Raw genomic sequence first — 26,906 nt, 5'->3', positions numbered from 1 at the left:
TGGAGTGCAGCGGCACAATCTCAGCTCATTGCAACCTCTACCTTCTGGGTTCAAGCGATTCTGTGCCTCAGCCTCCCGAGTAGCCGAGATTACAGGTGTGAGCAACCATACTCCACTTATTTTTGTATCATTAGTAGAGACGGGGTTTTGCCATGTTGGCCAGGCTGGTCTTGAACTTCTGGCCTCAAGTGACCCTCGGGCCTCCCAAAGTGCTGGGATTATAGTTGTAAGCCACTGTGCCCTGCTACAACATAACATGACTTTTAAAATTGTATTATACATAAAATAATCCTAATTAGAAAGTGAATCTCCTACTGTCATACACTTAGGAGATTCTAAAGATTTTGCCATAAGGCTTCTTTGTTATAATATATAAAATTCTGTAATAAACACTCTTACACATGCATCTCTGCACATGCCAATGATTATTTCCTCAATAAGATTCCCGGAAGTAGATCTAGTAAAGGACATATATTTTAAGTCTTTCATACATATTGTCAAGTATTCTTTTTAGAAGGTTACATTAATTTCTATTTTACCATCAATGTGAACATCAATTTTAATTATTTTGAAATAATTTCAGCCTTACAGAAAAACCATTCTAAGAAAAAAGAATTCCAATGTGCCCTTCACCTGGATTTCTCATTGTTAACATTTTACCATTGTTTAAATAATTCTCTTGCTTTCTCAGTGCCTCTCTCTCTCTCTCTCTCTTTATATATAGTACGCATATATATATTTGAATTCAAATTTTTATTTGTTTACTTATTTGTATGTCTGTATTATTTCTGGATCATTTATAGTTACAGACATAATGCCACTATCCACTTATAAATACTTCAGAGTGTACTTCCTAAGAACAAACACACTATCTTACTGAATAGTAATGTAGTCAAAGGATTAATGCTTGAGGAGATGGACACTCCATTCCCCATGATATGCTTATTTCACATTGCATGCCTGGATCAAAATATCCAGGAGATTAGCATAAACACATAAACTGAAAATAAATCTTCCAATCCATGAGCATAGGATGTTTTCCATTTGGGTTGTCTCTGATTTCTTTCAGCAGCGTTTTGTAGTTCTCCTTGTAAAGGTCTTTCACCTTCCTGGTTAGTTGTCTTCCTATGTATTTCATTTTCTTTGTGACTATTGTAAATGGGAGTGTGTTCTTGATGTGACTCTCAGCCTGGACGTTATTGGTGTATAGAAATGTTACTGACTAGCCAAGCACGGTGGCTCACACCTATAATCCCAGCAGGCCTCTTTGAGAGGCCGAGGTGTGAATCACCTGAGGTCAGGAGTTTGAGACCAGCCTGGCCAATGTGGCAAAATCCCATCTCTACAAAAATACAAAATTAGCCAAGTATGATGCCACATGCCTGTTATCCCAGCTACTCAGGAGGCTGAGGCGGGAGAATCGCTTCAATGCAGGAGGTGGAGGTTGTAGTAAGCAGGAATCACATCACTGCACTCCAGCCTGGGTGATTCAGTGAGACTCCATCTCAAAAAAAAAAAAAAAAAAAAAAAAAAAAAAAAAAAAAAAAAAAAAAAAAAAAAAAAAAAACGAAAAGAAAAAGAAACATTACTGACTGATTTTTGTATATTCATTTTATATCCTTAAACCTTGCTGAACTTGTTTAACAGTTCTAGTAGCCTTTTGGTCGAGTCTTTAGGTTTTTCTAAGTATAGAATCATATCATGAGTGAAAATAGTTTTTCTTCTTTTCCTAAGGATGCCTTTTCTTTCTTTCTTGAGTCTGATTGCTCTGACTAGGACTTCCAGTGCTCTGTTGAATAAGAGTGTTGCTGTGCATATATCCAAAGGAATATAGATCATTATGCCAAAAAGAGACATGCATTTGTATGTTCACTGCTACACTATTCACAATAACAAAGACATAGAATCAACCTAGCTGCTCATCAATGGTGTGCAGGATAAAGAAAATGTGGTACACATACACCATGAAATACTATGTGCCATAAAAAAGAATGAAATGACATCCTTTGCAGCAACGTGGATGGAGCTGGAGGCCATAGTCCTAAGTGAATTAATGCAGGAACAGAAAACTAAATGCTGCATGTTCTCACTTATAGGTGGTAGCTAAACACTGAGCACACACGGACATAAGCATGGAAATAACAGACACTGTGGACTAAGGGGGTGGGGAGAGATGGGCTGAAAAACTACCTATTGGGTACTATACTCACTACCTGGGTCCAGTATACCCATGTAGCAGTCTTCAACTGTACCCCATACATATAAAAATAAAAGCTGAAATTTAAAAAGAAAAAAGAAATCTGTGAAATATTTCAGAAAAACTTGGGATTAACTATTAAAAACTAAAATCCACTGCAAATTTCTTGACCAAAACTCATGATGATCAATGTTGATTTACTTATCAGTCTAAAATACATATGTTTAACAACTATTTGTGATTCATAATAGTTGCAAATATTAATTAAAGTTGTCTGCATCTGAAAACTCTAAATGGGAGGCCACTAAAACCAGCAGTTTTCATATTAATAAATTAAGAAATGTTCCCAATAATCTAGGAAAAAGGAGTTCAGGAACTTGACATATTACAGCACAAGTGTAAAAAAGCCATTCAGGCGTCAGAACAAACAGGAATTACATATAATTTGAGCATTCATTGTCTAAAACATGCTGCTTAGTAAATCTTGAAAATAATCTGTAAGCTCTTAATGTTATGCAGGCTAAAATTTAACACAATAAATTACCTTAATAAATTTCTTCTTCCATTCCCCTCTCTCTTAGGTTATATAAAGAGTTAAAAATAAATCCAAAATGTCACAATACCTCAGCCAGTGAAAGCACAACTCACAGTATTTTAATACAGATAGAAGCATCCAAACACTGTAGCACACAAATATGTTAAGACTGCCACTGGAAACTTAGCTTACATGCATTTCCAATTTAAAGATAACAAAAGCCTGATTTTGCAAAAATTTTAGATTTTAGGAGAATGCTAGATACTCAACCAAAACTAGAACTATCCACATAATCATAATGTATTATCAGTATATGAACACAGAACACTTTTCCATTCCCATGATACAATTTTACTAAAACTCCAAGCTTCACTGCCTTTTACTTTCCATGTAAACGCAAGATACGGGATACACCCTGAGCTGCTAGAACACTGTTTATTACTTATCTTACTATATTTCTGATTTATGAGAACAACGAGACCAGAAGGATCAAGGGATTCTTTCCTTACTATCAAGCACTTTATTTAAGGCTAGCATTACCTTCCCATTTTCCTTTCATTTGCCCCATAACCCTATCCGCAGCAGCCTCCTTGTCTTCTCACATGAATAGGTGATCCTTATCAATAAACCTTTTGTTTCTGCTGGTCACACTGGTCATGTTTTAATCTTCCATTACATGTGCTCAGAGCACTAACAATATAAACATTCAAGCCACAGCCAGAGTCTCAGAAAGTGAACAGCTCCAGATAAGAGCCGGAAAAGAGCAGAGCCCACAGCTGTCAGCTCTCTTCAGGACAGCAGATTTCTACCTGTGCTGTCACTCCAGCTGCTCTGGGAAGTAGAACTGAGAACTCCCAGGGGAAGTCTTGTTCACTATGAGAGTCAAGTTCAGAATCACCAGTGGTTACATACCAAAACTGCATTATGTCACTGCTGTCTCCTCTCTGATAACTAGTTTCATAACTGCTTAAAATGCCAGGACTGTTTTTATGAGACTAGAAGATGGTTCACAAATGCAGTAAGAAAAGAAAAAAAAAAAAAAAACAGCATACAGCTATGTAAAAACATCAGTGCTCTTGGCCTATAATCTGCAGTGACATTTACTTGACCCCAAAACAACTGGGCCAAAAAGATAAGAATCTGCAGAGACTTTGCAACTAAGAACTGCCTGAGTAGAGTCTGCAGAAACCTTGCTGAGGCACTGGCAAAGCAATGGAATCTGGAAAGATTCCTGAGGTACCCACCTAAGATCCTCAGGGCTCAAAGCAGTGCATTCTAATGCTACTGAACTCCACCAAAGCTAGCCACTTTACACAATGCCCAACAGAGTCCACTAGCCACTCCTGCATCCTCATGTCCACACTGCCCTGGACCAAGAACTCGTCTCTCATAGTTCCTACCCTCCTTTTCTAAGCCTTTTCACTCTGTCCTTTGGAGTTTTATTGTACTATTTTCCTAAATCCCTACATCCTCCTCAGACAATACTCCCTCACCTTCATATTCCCAATGAAATCTGGCCCCATCTCTCTTTTCTTATTTATTTAAAATATTTTTTTAGAGAGTGTCCAATTATGTCGCCCAGGTTGGACTGCAGTGGCATGACTGTAGCTCAATACAACCTCGAACTTCTAGGCTCAAGTGATCTTCCCACATTAGCCTCCCTAGTAGCTACTGCTACAGATGTGTATCACCACACCCAGATCATTAAAACAATTTTTTTTTTTTTTTGGAGAGATGGAGTCTTGCTATGTTGCCCAGGCTGGTCCTCCCACCTCAGTCTTCCAAAGTGCTGAGATTACAGGTGTGAACCACTGTGCTCAGTCCCCATCTCTCTTAACTACGAGATTTTCTCTAACCAGTCACGCTGTTTCATACTCCTGTATTTTGCAAATGCTTCTCAAATATTTCAAACCAGACCTCTGCACTTACTACTGCATCTGTTTAGTATCACTGCTACTTACAGGTTATGCAAACTCAAAGTTAATAGACCTCTCCCATGCTGTGTTTTCCTTATCTTTAAAGTGGGAAGAACAATCCTATGTACCTCGCAGGGCTGCTATGAGGCTAAAATGGACTAATTAATGTAATCCTTGGCAGAATGTTTGGCTAATGTTACCCATTTAAATTTTAAAAATTTTATATACTTAGCCTATCCTGCCTCATCCACTTAGCACACGCTTGTTCATCCTTAAAGTCTTGTGCAGGTATCACTTCTAGGAGGCTGTCTGACAACCTCCTCCCCCAGGCAGAGCCAGAACTCACTCTATTATGTTCTTAATACACTTTATAATCTAACTATACTACGGAGATATTCCTGAACAAATATAGTTGTTGACATGATTCTCTCTTACACTATAATGTAAACTTCTTGGGAGGAATAATTTTCTTCATTCATTTCTGTATTCCTAACACCTAGCATGTGGCCTGCCAAATTTAAAAAAAAAATGCCTGTGAAACTTTGATGTGAATTATTATTAACCAATCTTGCATAGCTTTCTAGGCTAGAGCAGGAACAAATCTTACAAAATGTTATCAAAATCACAAAATTCTAGTTGGGTGTGGTGGTGCGCACCTGTTTTCCCAGTTACTGGGGAGGCTGAGGTGGGAGGACTGCCTAAGCCCAGAAGGTAGAGGTTGCAATGAACTATAATCACACCACTGCACTCCAGCCTGGGTGACAGGGCAAGATCCTGTCTCCAAAAAAATATATAAAAATATATATTTTACATATATATTATATATATATTTTTGGAGACAGGGTCTTGCTCTCTCACAAGAGAAGAGAAATAGAGAGAGACAGAAGACAAAGTCATGAAATTCCATTATAGTTTGTTGAAAAGTTTTTCTCAAGAAATAAAATCAATCACGAAAAATCATTTGAAATCACTTAGATAAGATTCAGGACTTAAAATTCTGCAACAACCACCAAAAAAATGATGGGTGGGTGGGTGGGTGTGGGTGTGGGTGTGTGTGTGTGTGTGTGTGTGTAACAGCACAGAGGAGGAGAAAGGGAATATGAGAGCTGTTGCAAATGAAAGGTCTCTGGAACGCAATGTTTGTCATTTTAAAGGAACAACACTTAAATGGATAAGTTTTGAAACTAAACTTTTAGGCATCTTCCCCATTTTATCAATATGTTGATATGCTTTGACGAAAAAGTATTACTCTAGCATAAACAAAAGCAAATGCCATATAGCAAATAATGTTTAATTTAGTCCTTTATAGGTTCTTTACTCTTAAAATAAATGTACCCAAATGGTAGTTTTGAGGTGAACTACAACTTCTAATAACTTTCAGGGAGAAGCATAGAGAGCTATCTCCTACCTCCACCCTGAAATACATTTCAAACTCTAGGAATAGCAATTTTCTAAACAGAAGTGGGAAAAAATCATAAAAGTGAAATCACATATGACTGTTTTCCCACAAACTACTTGCACATGTCTTTGAAGGTTCTCTGTCATCTGGCTTCAGCACTCTGCCCCAACAGTAGAAAATGGTATAGGTAGGTTGAGAGAGAATGATTCTAGTTTTTAGTTTTTATTTTCATTATAGCTAATGATTTTCCAGCCTGGAAGCCTTCCTCCCTTACCTCTGTTTTTCAGTGGAGGCAGTGTAGGGTGCAGGTCTTTATTACATTCATTCCTTTCTGTGCAACATTCAATTGATCTTCTTTGATGAGGAATGGGAGTGTCCTGTAATTGAACCCAAACAGCTATTAGTGGGTTTTTTCTAAATTTCAAAGTCACATCATCTAAAACTATTTAGAAAACTAATTTAAAATTCTAATAATTTCACCCAAATACCTTAAATATGTTCTCTTCTATAAGGTAATTTATTTCAAGTTACCATGTATTATCTTATTGCAACTTTTGCATTTCAACAAAATTACTACTACATTTCTAATAAAACTGGATAAACTGAGGAAGGCAGCTTGGATTCATGCAACAAGCTAAATCGGATTTTGATGAAGATCCCCTAAAGGGACACTAAGCAAGAAATTAACAGCAAAAATAAAAATAATATTTGATTTCAAAATGAAGGAAGAATTGTCCAATGGAAAATTTCAGTTTTCTAAATTACAATCACGTGTCACTTAAAGACAGGGATATGATGTAGGAAACATGTTACAGAGTGACTTTGTCATTGTGAGATCATCACAGAGTGCACATGCATAAACCCAGATGGTACAGCCTACTACACAACTATGCTCTAAGATAAAGTCTATTACTCCTAGGGCAAAAATCTGTACAGCATGTCACTGAACTCAATACTACAGGCAAGTAAGGCACAATAGTAACCATTTGTGTATCTAAACATAAAAAAGGTACAGCCAAAATATGGTGCTATATTATGGGACCACCATCCACTGTCATCATACCTGCCATCTATTGCTGACCTAACTGTTTTTGTGCAGTACATGACTATACTAAAAATGGGCTGGCCAAGAAAAAGAAAAAGAATGGTTTTATCTTGCTTGAAACTGGTTGGAAATCTAGCCAATGAAAGGTTACAGAATCAAGTTTTCTTTCTTACCCGACACTGAAAATCTGAGCCTTCTAGTCCTAGGCATCCAGAAGTGACCACAGGCATCCCAGAGTCATCCTCTTCTATCATCGTGAAACAATATCCGTCTGTGCTGAAGACCAAATAGGCAAAGTGAGAAACAGAGCATGTGCGTGAGTCAGTGTGTATGTGTGTATGTATGTGCCTAAGGGAAAACGAAGTAAGTGATGGGTGTCATTTATTTTAGTGCAACAAGGAGAATATCAACAATCTGTTAAGAGAATCCAAAAACTTCATTTTATAAAAGTGGATCTGATAATCATAAAAACATTTTGTAATATCTCTTTTGTCCAGAAACTTGTGAGAAAGGAACCAACATTCCCATATAACATATAACATTAATTACTATGAACCACATAGATATAAATTACTGAACACTTATTTTGGCCCTTCACAGATATTGCTTTTCCAGACAAATCCAGACAAACTCTGTGAGGAAGGTAGCACTACTGTTGCTTTCTAGATGAAGAAACTGAAGCTCAGAGCGCTTGAGTAGCTTCCAAAGGTCCTACAGTTAGTGTGGAGTGCAGCAGTTGAAATCCAGGCAGGTGAGTGCTTATCCTGTTCTACTTGCTCTGAGATAGTGAAGTACATTTATTTCTTATCAAAGCACAAAAACTAAAGACAGGTAGGAGTTGGGATCAAGCATAGCATAACTGAGATTCTGCCATTTAGAACCTCTGCTTCTGGGATGTCCTGTCATATGAAGAAATCAAGTTTTGTTGTAAGAAGTATGGGCTTCATTTGGAAGTGGGGTAAAGACAGGCAACAGAAAGAAGGGTTCTTGATAAGACAGTGGAGAAGAAAGAAAATTTTAAATTCTGTATTGTTTTCTAGATTAAAAATAACTTTCACTTATTCTGTGTCATTTAATCCTCTCAACAAAAAGTATTATTATTTGTATAATAATTAAAGTTATTAAAGTTATAATTAAAATTAAAGTTATAAAAGGATAGTAAATTGATACAAGGTCAAAAGACAGTTACAGAATTGGGCCTTGAATCAAGGGTCTCTCACTTCACCATGTGCTTTCCACTATGCCCTTTAGGACTAAAATAAAAAACAAATCTGTTACACATAGAATTGTTTGTAAACAGACATAATATCTTCACAAGTTTGGGTGATGAATGCCAGCAGACTCCCAATATAAGTCATAAACCAGCACTGAATGTCTTAAGAAATAAAGTACTAAACTATATGTCCATCCTTTCCTCATACATACGCATGTTCAGCATCTAAGACAGATATGGCAATGTAATCCTGAAGGGTCATGGGAAGAAAGCTCTGAGAATGGCATTAGCCATGATTTGTGGGTTTATCTATTCTGCCTTAATGGTAGCAGCATTCTGCTATATGTGAGCCCTTCAGTTATTATCAACACCCTCAGAATTGTTTACTTGTCTTATAAGCCTCAAGTGATCCAAAATACTTCACTTTATAAGAGCCAGCACAACAAAATTCAAACATACTAACGAATGGCTAAAAAGGGCCAATGATAAATCTCTCTCTTAGACCAAGGTCAAAAAGCTTGACTATTGTTGTGGAAGAAAGACTGTCTCTGAACAGCGCATGCCTTTAATTCTTCGGGTCTTTTTAACCGATTTACTGAAACTGCTATAAAAATGTAAAACATGTAAACACTGAAAGGAATAATTAAAATATCTGTTCCTTAGGAATTTAAACAATATGTACAAGTAATACCTGTGACTTTTTTATTCCTTTCCTTCACATTTAGACTACATGTATAACTCAGTTCTCATCAAAATCAAAATTCAAAAATTATCAGAAATTATAGTCATCCTAATTTTATGATATCAGGAAGGTATAGGGGCTACAGAAGTCAATACCCTAAATTAAATCTAAAGAGTAATTTCTCTTTATCATGGGTTCTTCTTACTCAAAATATGAGTAAATAGAAATGTACTTCTACGCAACTTTTAAGAATTTAAAAAAAGGCATAGACAAACCTGGTAAAGCTACTGTCAAGTTACTGCTACAATGTCCTAGGAAATAAAAAGAAACATCAGAGAGAGTAAATTCAAGCTATAAAAATACACACTCCCGTGTCTGCAAAGAGAGGGGAGCTAAAAACATAAAGAGTGGAGAGGGAAGGGAACCCTGGGAAAATAATCCATGCCCCATAAGTCATAAATTCAGAAAGGAATCAAATATTTAGTTGGAAGATAAAAAAGGAGGTGAGATACCCATATCAATGGCTTATCAGCTGCCACAACGCAAATGAATTTATACCCTTCTCACTGACATTGCTCTCTAGCCAGGAACTTCAACTGGAAACTAGCAGTACAATTACAGAAGTTCAAGAATTACTTGAAAACTTTCAACCCTCAAGCAAGCACACAGGGAAACAAAGCTATGTTCCGGAGTCAAAGCTAATCATTTTTGCCCACCTCTAAGAAATGGCTACAGGCTGTCACAATTAACTCTTACTACTGGCCTGTGTGAACATTCTGCTGCCTGGTTGCCATGTTTAAGCCTAGTTTTATAGACAGATTGTTACCCTTGTTCCCAGAGTGTTAGAAGTGATAAAAAGATGAAATGAAGAATCAAGAAGGGAATAAAAGTAGAAATAATTTTAAACAAAATTGAAAATAGTGAGATATAAACATGAACATAGGATGAACCATGGAACTATAGTAATGATTATGAATGAAATAAAAGATGGTTGATGTAACATTTCAAAAATGCTGCCCCTGTGTTATAGACAAAGAAAAGTGAAAGCAAAATGAAACAGTAGCTGAGTATATAAGGTATTCAGTCATCAGGGCTAAATGCCTCTTGACAAAATGTTAATTCATGAAAATGCAAAGCACTTGAGAATTTAAAGACTGTATGAAGTCAAAGCAGTGATAATACAAGTCTTGTTTTTCTTGAAGAGGATTCAGGGAGGAAGACAAAGAATATGAAAAAAAAAAAAGAAAAACGAAACAGAAACAACTTTGTTATAATTCTTGGATGATTATACAGGTTCTAGGCTCTTTAAGTTTTCCAAATATTCCAAAAGAAAAGGACTGTGTGGAAGAAACATCTAGAAAAATCATCAGGCATTTAACTACCTCAAGAGATTTTCAGTATGCCCAGGTGAACATACACTTGTAAGAAAGGTGTCTACCTGTTTTAAAGCTTCAAGGGACCAAGTGGGACTCTTTTTAGGTAGATAGGCATTCAGAAAGTGGATGCATTTATTATGGTCAAAAATTTCTCTTATTATGGTCAAAACAGATTTATAATATAGCCTACTGGAACCCAATTCATTCATTAGTTGCTGTAGAATGGTTAGAAATCAATTTTATAAGATATCTGAAACTGAATTGATAGCATCTTTACTTAACATGAGTATAGTGTTTGCGAGGTTTACCCAAACTTTGGTCCCTTTAATTCTATTCTTCCACTAAGATCTTATGTTTCTTCATTGCAAACCTCAGGGTTGTTCATATAGCCACCACAGTTGAGGAGAGACTATTGCAGAGCTTTTCCTCTAACTGTTTAGATCTTCATAAAGACTCATTTAATTGTAAAACAATGTTTTAAAGTATTAGTTAAAAAGAGTTTACATCCTCTGTTCAATCAAGTGATAGGAAGTTTGAAAGCATTATATTTATATGATGGGTATCTGCTCAATTACATCTGGCTGGAAAGATCAACAGTTTTCCTAAAACAACTCTTAAATTTATTTTGAATTTCTTTTACATTTTAGTCAGAATTGATTTTTAAATGTTAACTGATTTTAGGTCATCTGTAAGCATGTTCTTGAGAAGATCTTGTCTTCTAAAATATCTTATCTCTCACTCAAGGGAATAGAGTCAGTTTTCCATTTTTGTCACAGGTAAATGCAAAGATACGCGTAACTTTTAGAATTACCCTTTAAATGGTGCAGATTTTTAGTCTATTAACTAAAACAGCTGAAAGCTGCTCAGAGCTCTGTTAACAGTGGTACGTTTTACATTTATCAAGGATACTATGACCCAAGCAGAGTTGGGTGCTGAGTATGCAAGGGTACATTTTGAGGAACTCTTAGTCTACAAAGGCCACAAATCCTGGAAAAGAGAAAGTCATTCAACTTCCAGGAGTCGGGACAGACATCATAAGCTACATAAATGTTTTCTACTAACTGTGAAGTAAGCAAAGAAGAATGCTAAGTAGCAGTAATTACCAAAGTAATAGAATCCTACCTTTTTTCCCTCCCATCACCTTGGATTGATGGATTCCCATAGCAGTGGAGAGAATACAGTGTGAAATATATATGGGTCTACTTTCCCCTTCCCTGGCTTTGCTTCTGAGGGGTCACATATTCGGAGAAGGTGAAGTTCCAACATTAATGACAAAGTACCAATGTGAGAAATGCCCTTTTTATTTTATCCTAGAGATCACGTAACTATCAGACATCCTTCTCTGGCACCCTTATCAAATGATTTAGCATTGTGTTTATTTTTTCTATGCAGTACAAGATTTTTTGAAATTGTCTGTTTTTATATTCAACCAGCACTAGTATAATTTCACCCAAGGCAGATGTTCACCATATCTCACCTTGATCGCTCTGAGAGCCTTCCAGCAGGACTTCCTGTCTCCTCTCCCGATTCTAACCCATTCCATACAGAACGGCCTGAGAAACCTTTTTGTTTTTTTGTCTCTGATCAAAAATCTTCAGTGGTTCTATCAGAATAATTTTAAAGTACTCTGCATTATCGCTTTCTATTAAATCCAACAACAAACGGGCCATCTAATATTCTCACTGGTGATTAATGAGAGGTACAAAAGGAGAGTTATTCCGTATAAAAGCCTCCATATGTGAATTTAAAATCACAGCCTCTTACAACTGAATGAGAAGTTCTAATGAAGAACCCACCATTCTCTTAGGTGCAATGGTTTGAAATCAACTTTTTCTACTGGAAAAAAATAATAATTATATAGATCAATGTTTAAATGGTCTGAGCAACAGTGGGGGGAAAAAAACCTGGATGGTTTATGATGACATTAGGTATGGAAGATAAAATGTGTGAACAAACTAGAACAACGCACACTTAAATCCTCTGAGACCTTAGGTCAGGAGCACCTGTTTGAAAACACACCACCACACTCAGCAAGAGGTTTAAGGAGCCTGCATTAACACAAACTTTGTAAAAAGGCTCACAGCCCCTAAGCTTTTCTTTCTTCCTGCTGTGACTCTTCAGGACATATAGTTGGAGACTTACCTAATTCCTCACTTAAGCAGCCTGGTGTCATCTGAATATCCTTTGAGCAAACATACAATTTGATTTATTACATCTGTAAACCCCGAAAACTGCCCAGGCAGGATAATTCTTGGTAAGAAACCAGTAAGATAAGTAAAGAAATATTAAAGAGTGTCTTTGAAGAAAAGAGTCAAAAATAAGTTTTTTAAGAGCATAACATGCGTGAGGAGGAGGAGGAACTTGAGACAGGTGGTAAGAGCAAGACAAAATGATGATTACAGACCACATCAAGTAAAACAAGGAATGATATGTGAAGCCAGATTTGATTATATGGAGAAAAAAATAAACAAGACCCAGATAACACTTGCTAGGACAGGAAAATGAAACAGAACAATGGCATGCTGAAAGCCACGTAAGAAGAGTTACTCAAGGAGACTGTAGCACTGTAGGTCTGTGGTCCTAAGAGTAGAATCTGGAAATGAAACCGGATGGATTACAACGCAAAGTGACACATGGAAAGATATTTAGAAAACAGACGCTATCTCAAGGGAGACAGGACAATGGCTTTACCCCTTACTTTGAAATATAGATACAGATATTAAAAAAGGCTCTATTACTGTATTCACTCACACTATGTTTGTACTACATCCTTTAATGTGAATGTCATGAGCTATGGCAATGGCATGGATTTTGGAAGCAGCCACATCTGCACCTGATAGAGATCAAGCCAAGAATGACTCTGGCCTTGGTGAAAGCTGGTGGCGTAATTGATGGTACTGAAAAAGAGTTTACAAGCCTCTAAAACCTTGCATATGTCCACTAAATCAGAATGTGGGATTTCAGGTTCTCTTAAGTACGATTCACTCTTGCCTCCTTTTGGATTATTCTCTTCAGGGAGGTGAAAGTGATAATGAACATGAAACCTACCAAAACACTCAGTTTGGCCAAGATCTGGGTGGTACAAGGCCTCAGGCCAGACAATTTAGACTAGCGTTTTTCTAAGGTACACATTAGAAAACCCTAATCCTTTAAACTCTTTTACCTGGAAGGGTAACATTTAGTGCAGTATTACTCAAGGTGTGTTCCCCGGTAGGTCAGCAAACTGCTTGCTACTGATCTGTGAAAGGGGGAATTTAAAAATGAAAACTTGTATAGCAATTTAAAGGAACAAATTTATGTCTGTTGAAGGTAAATAATAGCCAATAAAAATGGAGTTTTGCAAGTATTTTTAAAACGAATGTTTCCAAGAATTTGTTTTTTATTATACTTTGGAAATGTATCAGTATACAATATAGTATGGAGGGAAAATTATCTTTCACTAGCGTTAGCTAGAGAAGTACTGACTTGGAGGGTGGAGAGTAGAGTGTGCTTACAGGAATGGAAGTAGAAAGTCATGGATTTATATAGGTTTTAGGACAAAGAAACAAATGGAGCCCCTGTGATTCACACAAGACTGATTTCAGCTCACAGAAAAATTCAACTAGAATCAATACTTCATTAGGAAAATACATGTGCATTTTACTCAAGAGCGAATATTTTCTCCTTTGAGCACCAATATCAGGACTGGCTGCTGGCCAAGAATTCAGGACTCTGGAGTCCTGGCACAATTTTTCTATTGTATCATCATAACTACGGAAAATTACTTAACTTTTTAGACCCTCAGAATTCTTACCTAGCAAACACAGATAGTGCTACACTCTAGTTATAGAAATGTTGTAATGAATAAAGAAACGTAAAAATAAACATGCTGATATTTATTTTAAAATTCAATCAATGTTGGTTTTCTGTTGACTTCTATGAGCTAACCCATTTATGTTGACTGCAATGGTGCATCTATGTTCTTTTAAGGGGTTCCATTTTTCTGTGGCTGTTTTTCTTTGTTATATTTTTGTTTACTTTTGCTTTGCTACCATAAATCAAAGGTTCACAACTACCTAATATATAACCCATTTTAATCTGACTTCCATCTCTACATTAAGTATCTAAACTGCAGTTATCAGTGTCTAATAAATCTGATTGCCACGTTTCAGTTCTTATCCTACTCTCTGGAAGATCCAACACAGCTGACCTTACTGCTTCTCTAAGTAAACTTGGCTTCAGTGACACCATACTCACTGCTTTATTGTGGATTCTTTATTATCTTGCAAACATCCCCTTTACCCAAGCATTAAATGTCTCACATCCAAGTCGTACTCTGGTAGATTGTTTTATTATTAATCCCAATTCTTCATACTTTACCATGGACATTGCTTCCCCTTGCCTGACCTTGATTTTGTTTGGAAAATGCAGTGTCAGAGGACATGACACAAGCAGAAGCTGTAAAAAATAGCTCCTTCACACTCCTCTGAGAAGGAATATGCCTTGGGTAGCTGCTGATCCAAAATAAAAAAAGTGAAGAAATGTGCAGCAGGCCTAAACTCAACCAGCAGCAAGAAGTGAAGCCCACCCAATCCTGGCAGAGTGTAGCACAGATACAGCCGCCTTATAAACCCCTCAATGAAAAATAAGTATCTTTAATTATAAGCCACTATGGTTCTGAGGTTGTCTGCTTCACAGCAAACAGTGACTAATGTTCTGCACACTTTGACCTCTCTCCTGGACCTCTTCTTTGAGCCCCAGATCCATATCCAACTGCATACTGAAACCTCTACTCAGCCATATCAAAACCCTCATGTGTCATGTCCAGACTGGAACTTAGTTCTTTTCATCTGTCCTCTTTCATTAAAAGTCTACCCTATGCATTTAAGTCTACAACCAGAAATCCGTCAAGCCTCTCTGGTTGTCCTCCTAGATGATAATCTAATCCATCATCACACAATTCTACCTTCTAAATATTTTTCAAATAGATCCCATTCACTCCTATCACAGCACCACCCTAGTTCAAGATCATTTTCTTGCACATGATCTGACTTTACTGAATCCACTGTTCAATTTCCCTGAACTAACTATTCTTGGCATTCACTTCTGCCTCCTTCTGATACATCCAATATTCTGCAGCAAAGAAATAAATCAGATCGTGTCAACTCCTCTGCCACTCCTGCTGCAAAACTCCCTTCACTCACTTTCCAACACTTAGGAATAAGATCACATTCTTAATACAGCCCACCACAGTCACCAGACCTGCTGTCTCCAGGCTCAGCTCCCACCACTGTACTCTACTGTTCCTACCCCTGTACTCTAGAAAAACCAGTTTCTTTTGAACATACCAAGCTTCTTCCCACAACAGAATTTCCACTGCAGATACCCTTAACTGAACACTTTCTAACAAACCAACTTAAGATACCCAAATAGCTTGTCAGGAAAATAGGAAAAAATATTTGAAACCGGGATAGTTTTGGAAAATCCTGATCACCAGGACAATAGCTCAAATGACACACAGATGTGTTCTGAATACCACAGACTAAGACACAATAGTAAAATATCCCACTACTTTGTTTCTTCCTGCTAATTTTCCTTTCTTCCAAACACTTTTTAACTTTCCTGACGCTTTTTCTATTTACTATAAAGAGCCAGTGTTTCCCTGGAAAAACTGGGCTTTGGAATCATTTTACCTTGGCACAAAATCAGTGGTCACAACTTTGTAGTACAAGATTCAAGTTACTAGACCTCTCTGGATCCCAAATTTCATATGTCTAAAGCTGAGAATAAGTTGTTTTGCTGATTAAATGAGATACATATTTACGAAAATACCCAGGTTTCCTCCCTGTGTTATTCAGGCAATATATGTTTCTTGTGCTATGCTAATATATTTGTTTCTTGTGCTATATATATATGTTGCTTGTGGGATACCGTGTTAAGCTTATATTAAGATTTTGCTTCATGGAAGAATAAAAACATTTTTTAAAGGCTCTCATAAAGGAAAAAAAAAAGCATTCAACTCAGCTTTGTGCACCTTCTGTCTAATGAAGCCCCAAATGGTTGCCCAGTGACTAATGCTCTGCATACTTTGACCTTTCTCTTCAACCTCTTCTCTGAACCCCAGATCCATATCCAACTGCATACTGATACCTCCACTCAGACACATCAAAACCCTCAAGTGTATCATGTCCAGATTGGAACTTGGCTCTTTTCTTCTGGACTCTACCTGGACTCTAAACCTAGCAGTCCACCTTTCCATTTCAGTCCATGCCCTCTCTTGAGGCACACTCTGCTTCTCTGACATTTTAACTCTTGAGGTCTATACTCGTCCAGTTAACTGACCCACTTCTCTCTCTGGGCACACACTAGCCTCATTAAGCTATAGCTCTTTATCCACTGTGGTCCTTACCATAAGGAGTAAATGCAGCTATCGTGATCAGCGGAATTGATGGAGCTGCATACTGACATGTAAGGAAGAAAAAGGCAAAATAGACCAGTTTCAAATGTTAGAAAGTATCTATAAAAACATGTTTACCTATTAAAGAGTTCATTTTCTAGTATTTTGACAATGTCTTTCTTAGCAACTGGGGGAATGACATAAGCTCTACCACTGTACTCTCTCCCAGAGTCAGTTGATGAATATTCCCAGCAGCTTACGTTTTCTTTCCAAAATGCTAACAACATCAGCATCAAACAAACAAAATCACACATATTTGACAGCCCCTGATGTTTAACTAGTTGTAGGGACCAGGTCTTTTGAAAGAAAATAACTGGCATTTGCACCTTTACAAGGAGCCTGGGATCTGAGGTCTGTGTTTATGTGTATGTGTGCTGTCTACTTCACAATTCAGTATTTCTCTAATACAGGCACAGCTCTGAGAGTTTATGATAGTGTTAGGCACTGTTCTCCAAAATGTGTTATTTGAAACACTATTCTACAGTTGTATAGTTGAAAAGTGTGACTTTTTATTAAAGCTAGGTTTATATCATTTATATCACCAACCTGCAAATATTGTTAACCGAGTCTTCTGGACAATGGTGGTGGCATTTACAATGCAAGATCTTCGGACGAGGGGTGGGGGCTGTACTCTCACCATCCTCTTTCTTGGTGCCCACGTTTAATTTTCCTGCACTTCGCAAAAGCATGTTATCAAGGAAGTTTGCTGAAAGAAGAAATAGTGACAGTTAGGCATCTGTAGGGTAGGCTATCCCAGACTTGTGTCCAAAGGAAAATATAAGATTCCATTTTAAAATGAAGTATTCAAGATACTTAAAGACTTAAACAGAAAATCAGATATTTTGGTATTTTGATTAAAACCATGCCTTTTATATAGTATATGCCTCATACAGTATAAAGAAAGACCCATAATCCTTTCAGGATGGTATTTTATGTGTTAAATTATAATAGCTATATTTGAGTGCAACAAGCTCAATGAGACATTATATGGACAATCTCTACTGTATCTGGTAATTCTATGGGTAAAGACTATCATCCCCATTTTTCAGATGAGAAAATCGAGACTCAAAGTTTTAGAGATCTGTACGCAACCAATAGACTATGGAGCTAGCATTTAAACTCAAATTGTTTAATCTTTAAAACTTGTCTTTCTACTACATCACTGAATGTCTCTACTTTAGGTATATCATGTACTTTTAAAAGAAATTATTAGGGCCAGGCTTGGTGGCTCACACCTGTAATCCCAGCACTTTGGTAGGCCAGGCCGGGTGGATCACAAGGTCAGGAGTTCGTGACCAGCCTGGCCAATATGGTGAAATCCCGCTTCTACTAAAAATACAAAAATCAGCCGGGCATGGCAGCATGTGCCTGCAGTCCCAGCTATTTGGGAGGCAGAGGCAGAGAGGCAGAGGCAGAGGCAGAGGCAGGAGAATTGCTTGAACCCAGGAGGCGGAGGTTACAGTGAGCCAAGATTGTACCACTGCACTCCAGCCTGGGCAACAGAGCGAGACTCCATCTCAATAAAAACAAACAACAATAACAACGACAAATTATTAGAAATATTTAATCTGTAAAATTGGGTAGGAAGATACAAACTTAGTTAATATCAAGATACATTTCAAAAGATACATCTTCCCCATCAGCATGGAGAAATGCAAAATGCCTACCTACTACTGTAGTGATGTTTCTAATACCTTTGATAGAAGGCATCATGGTAGACATGATCTCTCAGAAAAAGATGTTCTGGGTTCAACATTAGGCTTTACTATTTACCAAGTTAGTTGTCCTTAGATGATTTTATAAAGAATCTTGTGACTCATATTCTTATCCTTAAAATGGAGATAATTATAGGCACCAAATCTCATGTCAAGAGTTTACAATGTTTATCTTACATAGAAGAGGGTATGCATTAATTGATATCCATTATGTTTCAGGCACTGTGGTAAGAGCTCTAATACATGCCATGTTACTGCATCAATTGTCACCATGAGCAATTTCCAATTTAAAATCTGTCTCATAACACAACCAGCTTGTCTATAGTGAAATCAAAGATCAATAAAAATATTACTTAAAAATCACTGGTCAAAAAATTGAAATTCTAGGTCATAAGTACAAGATATGCCACACATTTGTCATATTTTTAAGCCAAAAATGAATGCCTGAAGGCAATGGTTCCATCAGAGAATTAGAAGTTTATCTTTTTTAATCTGTGATAATTTTTCCTGACTTCCTGCAGGTTAAACTAATAAATGAAATTCTTACAGAGAAAAACAGTTGACAGAAAAAGCAATGAAATATGTTAAATCAATATATCAGAATTTCCTAATTATTAACTCTAACATTGAATTATTCAAATTTATACAAGATGTGCATCTAACTTTCTCAAATAGTTTCCCATAAATTTTGTCCAGAAAAAAAAAAAATGTTGATTGTACTAGGCACCTGCGGTATATGAGAAGCTTGCCAGATGCAGAATCCCACCCCTAACCACAGCAATTATGATTCTATAGGTCACAGGCGAGCCAGGAAATGTGTATATTCAACAAGATCTCATGTAATTCTGAAACAAATTACTTGTAGACTCCACTTAGAAAAACCCTAGACTCGATTAAGCAAATAATATGTAATCCAACCACACAATTACTCCCAATAAATGTATTATTTCTGTGTAATAGTATGCTCATCCTTAGGTTAACTTCTGAAATAAAGGGAAGTTAAATAGTTCATGTCGCTGCCTTATCTTGAAAGCCATTTGTTTCAAGTTTGTCCACGTAAGAGTGCAGCACCGCTTCCCATCCCAGGGTAGTGTGTGTGGGTGTACCTATATCTCACCCTGTCGTAGTCGGTTCCTGATTTTTCAATCTGGTTCTCAATGTTACTGCCTTTATGACCTGAGTCACCTCAGGAGGCCAAGTAATAAAAATAGAGTATTTAAAACTTACTACTTCATATCTCCTTTCATACAAACCCTTTATTTTTGATGCTTTAAACCACAATAATAAAAATTCATTTATTATACAAATGTCTACTAGCAAGTATGTATTGGTTGCCACCCCCCCCCGCCCCCCATATTTCCAGCCACAGCCTGGGTGACTAGGATGAATTAAACATACACAGAATTTGCCAGTTGGTGGGAAAAGCTGTTAAATGGAACACTGACACCAAATGGTCTAAAATAGAAAAGAAAACATCCTCATGTGATTGGAAGTAGGATGCCATTTTCTAAGAAACATTTTAAGAGAAAATTCATGATTTTGTCACATTGTGAATTTATTTAAAGTTTTCTAAAATTTGGCTAAAAGAAGGTTCTTTGCTATATTGCTTATAACAACTCATATTTACAACAGTAGAGGATTTAGATATATTTGTAAAACAGGATTCCTATATAGCCATTAAAATGCTGATGTCAAAGTATATTTACCAACAAGAAAGAATGCTATAATTTTTGGTTTTACTTACAGGTAATTCTAGTTATTCAACCCCACTACAATAAGAGAAAAGGGGGCTAAGAAAATGAACCTATAGTATGAGATCTAGGGAGGAGACACTAGCAATAAAAGCCTGAAAAGCAGAAAGACAAGCAGTCACTGGTTTAACAAAGCTACAAAAGCTGATTCTTCAGCCAAATGTGGGGAAAAGCTAAGATGCAAAGCTTTACTGCTTAACCCAAAAAAGGCTCCTGAAATGGTATCATAAGGTACTTCTAAAAGTGAGGGGGACATCATGTATATCATGTGCTTTTTAAAGAAAAACATCATTTTCTAATGGCCTGCCTCATTGAAGGCAGGTCAAAAGATGAAATTAATAAAATGACATGTATTTTAAATTTAAACTGACTAGAAGTTTGGAAATGTATTTGTAATGAGAACACAAGGGACTAAGGAAACAAATATTAAAAACAGAAGGAGGCTGAAAATATATTTATAAGTACAGTCATTAAAACCTCAGATATCCTTTACTATTCCCTCCAGGATAGCAGTATTTCTTTCCTACCCCTGCAGGAGACTAGAAGAGTAAATGTAACACACATATCACTGAGATGCCTTCTTAATTTTTCTGTTTTACCATCAAGGCCAAGGACTGAAGGACACCAAGCACAGAAGATGGCAGGAGTACCATCTTACTGCAAGCATTCAGTGAACATTCACATTGCATGCTGACTCCTCCAGTTTGCCTTCCCCATGTGGCTGCCAGAACTCAATGAAGCCTGGTATGCACCTTCTTTACTAGGTAATGTGACCAGGTCAAGAATAAAGAGCATAAAGATAGTGATATTGTGAGTTTCTCAGTGAAATAACCCTGCAATGTTATCCTATATGAGGCTCACTGGTGACAACAGAGCTTCTCGTCAGCTCTTCTATGATCCATTCTCATACACATGAGCCACTAATTCAAGGTCAATAGATATTTGAAAAAAAAAACCCTCAAAAATCAAAAACTGAGAATAAAACAAATACTACTTGGAAGAAGTAAATTATATGAAAGAAAATAAAAACTTTAAAAAATTAATATTCTCATCTTACAAAATACATCAATAAAGCAAGAACACATTGCTATAAAAAGAGAATAACAAATAACTTAAAAAATATAATTGCATAAATGAAAATCCCAGCAGGTGAGTTGAAAGATAAAGATAGGGAAATCTCCTATAACACAGTACAAAATACAAAGATGGAAAATTTAAGTAACTTAGAGCATAAATTCAGACTTAACATCTTGAATAATATTAGCTCTAGAAAGAGGGGCTTGAGAAAATAGAGGGAGGAAAATCATCAAATAAATAAATCATGCAAGCTTTTCATAATGAAAAATCATGTGCTTCTAATTTGAAAGAACCCATAGTACATGAGAACAGATCCACACCATGTTACTGTAAAATTTTGTGACACTGAAGACAAAGAGACATCCTATATTTTTTAAAGAGAGAGGAAATGTGAGAGAGAAAAAGAGAAAAGAGATAAAAAATAAGCACGGCATTGAACTTTGTTCAGAAAAACAGGAAACTACAATAAAATAGAACAGTGCCTTCAAAAGTCAGAGGGATAATTATTCCAATAATAAATAAATACCCGGGCAAATTAAGATTGAGGATCAGGGGGCAAGCATTTTATTATTTTCAGATTCTCAAAAATGTACCTCCCATGTATGTTTCTCAGAAAGTTACTGGAGGAGATGTTCCATCCAAACGAAGGTATAAACAAGAAAGCAGATGGAATAGGATCTGCTGATGGTAGATCCATTCCAAAAGAAGATGAAACATACCTCCAAGATAATGGTAAATGTGGATAATAAGATGAGACATTGCATAGGACGGACCTCAGGAGCAAGCAGGCCTCATTGAAGGCAGGTCAAAAGATTTTAGAAGAGAGAACTCTAAGATGTTGAAATTAATAAAATGACTTATGTATTTTAAATTTAAACTGATTGAGTTTGGAAACACATTTGTAATGAGAACACAGGGGACTAAGGAAACAAATATTTAAATTTGTATACATATAGGAGAGGAGATGGGAATTTGTACATAGGTAGTAGGTGTAGGGATGGGAAAAAAAGAACTGAATTCTCATCTTTGATAGTGGAAAGTCAAAGGTAATGCCTAAAATTGAATAATCAAGAAGGAGTAGTACAGTATTTATTTAGAGAGATAGAGGAAAATACCAAAACAATAAAAAGAGGCACAGGTGCTAGAGGAAAAGGAGAAGCTGGGAGGATGCTTTTTTAAAAAATAAATAAATCTCTTTATGTCAAAAAAAACCCTACTAGGGTGTGTGTGTGTGTGTGTGTGTGTGTGTGTGTAACAGAGAGAGATGTATAGAAGGATTCACATCACTATGTAGTTACTGATGAAATACATGAAGATCCTACATCTTTTAGAAAAATGTGATTATCTCTGACAGGGAATATTGAATTTTGTATTATAAAATTTTCAAAATCTACTTTAAAGGGGCTATAATTCCTGTTTCTACCTTCATGTTACTACATCTACAAGGATCTATGGAGTAGCAAATTAGAACAGATAATAGCCGAAGCTTTTTAAATGCATTTACAAATTCCTTGTCAGCTCAATATAAGGAAATAATTAGTCACATATTCTGATGTGAAATAAGGCACATCAATAAACAATGAAGAACTGGGACATCAAAAGAGAATCCATCCAAGAAGGAACTTCTTTAACTAATCTTCATTATGGGATTCCCCTTTGGATTAATGACTACGGCTTGGTAGTTAACACTAAATCCACTTATGGCTCACCGTGTTTTCATGGGTTATGCATACATGTGTGCTCAAATTGTTGGTAAATCTACATTTCACATTTGATATTGTTAGTTATTGCCAATCTATTTTGTAGTATTTTTTAGAATATCCTTTATTAACTACTTCAGTTATTAAGGAAAAATATCTGTCTGGTTGCCTTAAACAATCTTTATAGTCAAATCCTGGCTCTCAAACACTTGACAAATCAGGTAAGAACCATCCTTCATATAAAAATTGTGAAGGTGAAACACTGCTTCTAATCTTTCTAAAAATACTTAAAGTTTTAACATGCAGTCTGAATATATGCTATTTTACCAGAAACACATTCATAAGAACAAAAGGTTAAAACTATGGCTAACTCAGACACCATTCCTATAAACTGAGTTATTAACAGATAGCATCCTGAATGAGCATGTAAGGTTGCCTTCATGAAATATGAACTGAATACAAGTAGTAAGAGGAGCAAATGACTGGATGTAATTAAGCATTAATAAATAAATGGTTAAAATGCAAATCTGAGAGAGGTGAAGAGTTCCTCACTGGCCTTTGTCAAAATAATCAAATCAAAAAAGTAATTTATCTAAAAGTATAAAACTACTTATTAACCAAAATGTTTTTAATTCTCTGTGAATCAAAATTATAACATGAGTCACAATATTTCCAATCACCCAATAACTTTAAAATAATTGATAATGTGGAGGTTAGCAGACATAAGGTGAGGTGGAAGAGATGCAGCAGCTAAGAAATGCTAAGAAAACTATGAAAAATAAAGATGGTAAGATCTTCTTCATGTGTAGTCCACATTTGAGAAAAGGGCCAATGAGAAATTGGACTGTTTTATCTAACTTTATAATTATGCAAAGGTATTTATAAAAGGATCACTTTAACATCAAGTCATATTGAAGCTGCAGAAAATCCAGCCTCATAGACACAAGCCAGGCATTTTGGATCATAAACAAGATAGAACGTTATCAACTATGACATTAAAAAGGCAATTACAAGCATATATAGAAATAATCATTTTATGAAAACATGAATTTGCCTGATAATTATCATGCTGAAATACAGAAGGAAAGACAAGTGTAAACATCCAGATGATTAACAAACATCATGGATTAGCAATAATGAAGATATATCCCAAATATCAGGTATTTAATTAAAGTAACATAGAAGAATATACTTTCTCACATTTTATTATATTAGTATCCTTCCATTTCAAATGAGAGAAAGGCAGCCATCAAAAGAGATAAAAGTTTGATTTAGTTGACTCACATAAATAAGCTATTAATTAAACCCTCATTTTACTTGATTTTTAGTTTTATAAAAAAAAAGATAATCCTTGAAAACACCTGAAAGGTATCTAACCATTAAAAATAATTAAATGTAATTTAGTACATTCCATTTACTAAATCGAGAGTAAAATCTACAAAAAAAGATTTTCACCAAAGAAAGTCAAATAGTAAATAGTTTCTAATTAATTGCTGAGCAAATGATAACAAAATAGATTATTTCTTCCCAATTGCATTTTAAATAATTATAGGTTTTTAATAAATATTTAAAAACAGAATCATGAATAAACCTGACAGGAGAGAGAAAGAAAAAACAGAAAAATTTCCCTTTCAGAAAATGTCTCAGGAATAAATACTACATCAAATAAGTCATTTATTAAGAGCCCATTCCATTTTGCTGTTTTCTTTTTCTTTTATTCCATCATCCTTCCCTCTCGTCTCTTCTCTCTTCTTCCCTCTTTCTCTATCTTTAATAACCGATCTTTAAAACAGTGTAAATCCAGACACTACACATGTGTGGTTCACTTAGCTTGTTACATTATAGTTAATCCAGGTAGTTTACTATCTAAAATATTATGATAATAAAAAATAAGGCTTTTGTAAGCCACTCTAAAATTGGTTCTCATTTTTCCAAGGATCATTAGATTTGGGGAGTGGAAATGAACCACAGAATTATTTTCATAAGATGTTTGAGTGTGTGTTACTGAATCACAACTAAATTACATTCCTATGATTCTAAGAAATAATATAAAAATAGATCTTTAAGAATATTTCTTTAGAAACAGACATAGATTTTTCAGGCAAATTAATCAAATTTCATGAAATTACCTAATGATCAGAATGCAATATTGTGACTTCCATTCAATTACAAGGATTAAAAAGAAAGCTATTTTTCTTGAATATCCTGAATACCTTTTCTGGAAAAAAAAAGTTGCAGTTATATACATATTTTCAGCTATGTATATGTTTTCTATGGAATCTCTTCTTGTGGAAAATAAGGTAGAGTTATAATTTCTTTAAAGTATTTAATTGAAAACAGTGAACAATAACAAGCTGGACACCTCATATAAACATAATAAAATAACTTGTTCTTGAATGTATATACTTAATCAGTTCTTTATTTTAAAAATATTTCCATATTATTTTATATTATTATATACTTATATACACGATTTTTACAGAAAAAAAAGCAGAACAAAAGTAAAACGTAAAAGAAAATTCATAATATCAAGGGTTTGTTACAAAAAATTTTATCTTCAATATTAAAATTAAAATTTTATCTTCAATATTAATCCATTACATCCTAAAGTATGTTTTAACTGTTTTATTTTTTAGTAACATTATCACTCTAACAATATCATAAATAATTTTAAATTTGTGATATAAAGGACTGTTTTATGTCATAGACAGTGAAAAGAGTATCAAAATCCACTGTCACATTTAAACACACAGAGAAAAATCTGTATGAACAATAGAGATAATCCAAGTAATATTAAATTCAATATGTAATGCACTTAGAAATGGGCATGTATTTAAAATTCATTAAAAAGTGACATATAATCATTCTGTGCTACACAAGGTCTACTAATTACCTTCCTTTATTGTTTTTCATTTTAAACTCTTTGAATATCACAAAACAACAAAATATTGGTTCTCATCACTGTTATACAACTTCTACACCAGAGGGCAGGCAGGAGCAAGAACAGAAATTGAAATTCATATTACAAAAGTTTGCACCTTAAGTGTCTAGGGTAAAGAGGTTAGTGGAAGAAAAATTTTAAAGTACTGAACTGGCTAGCAACAACTTTGGGAATGACCCATCCTACTCTATTTGTATTGTTGTGATAACAAATAATGCAAGTCAATGCCCATTTTCTTTCTTAACCAAAACTAAATACTCAGGTTTTTTTTAAGAATCTATTTCATACACGAATAAAACTCTGATTAGAGCTTTAAAACAATATTAGTTTTAAAAATAACTTTTAGTGATATCCAATAGTTTAATAGCTAATTTTTATTTTCAACACTTAATCTTTGAATCATTTAACTCAATTTACTATCTAAATTTTTCAGTTCAAAAGACCTGACTTTCATTTTCCTTACCTAACCATTTTCCCTTAAAGTACTTTCAAAAGAATCACTTTCTATGCTCTTTGCAGCAAAAAATTAGCAAAAAAATTATATAAACGTACTAAATAATAAGTTGGGACATATGCCTAAACTTTTCTGGAAAGTAACAAAATAGAAATACAATTTTTATTTAAAAATACCAGAGAAAAATCATATGTAGGGAAAGAGTAGATTTTCTAATATTGACAGTGATGTTACATATACAGAAATCTTTCTCCTTCAACAGACAGATGTCAGATGAGAGACAGATAAGGGAAGGTGCTGGTGCTAAATTCCTGGACATGCTATGGAGAGGGTGAAATGTCAGATGACAAAGCAATATCAGGTATGGTCACTGAACAGTGGAGCCAGACTTGATGAGGATGTAGGATAAAACAGGCAAATGGGTTCAAACTCCAGGTCAGCTACTTAAACGGGCTTAGCAAACGGCTTA

At 35.4% G+C, this 26,906-nt stretch overlaps 1 protein-coding gene across 4 annotated transcripts in view; it reads right to left on the bottom strand.

Annotated features, from left to right (window-relative positions):
- The window catches only part of BMPR1B (bone morphogenetic protein receptor type 1B), a 398,407-nt gene that overhangs the window by 30,845 nt on the left and 340,656 nt on the right, over positions 1 to 26,906 (bottom strand). For all 4 annotated transcript variants that reach the window (XM_017542431.2, XM_017542435.2, XM_017542436.2 and 1 more), the window contains 3 exons: positions 17,346 to 17,505; positions 7,266 to 7,368; positions 6,322 to 6,424 (listed from right to left, as the gene is read on the bottom strand). In XM_017542431.2, coding sequence (XP_017397920.1) covers positions 6,322 to 6,424; positions 7,266 to 7,368; positions 17,346 to 17,488 — 349 coding nt within the window. In that variant the 5' untranslated portion in view covers positions 17,489 to 17,505. The remainder of the gene's footprint in view (positions 1 to 6,321; positions 6,425 to 7,265; positions 7,369 to 17,345; positions 17,506 to 26,906) is intronic.

The sequence above is a fragment of the Cebus imitator genome, unplaced genomic scaffold (genome assembly GCF_001604975.1).
Source record: "Cebus imitator isolate Cc_AM_T3 unplaced genomic scaffold, Cebus_imitator-1.0 Scaffold144, whole genome shotgun sequence".
NCBI classification, from domain to species: Eukaryota; Metazoa; Chordata; class Mammalia; order Primates; family Cebidae; genus Cebus; species Cebus imitator.
The sequence above is the reverse complement of the archived record's forward strand: the minus strand, read 5'-3'. Positions and strand labels throughout refer to the sequence as shown.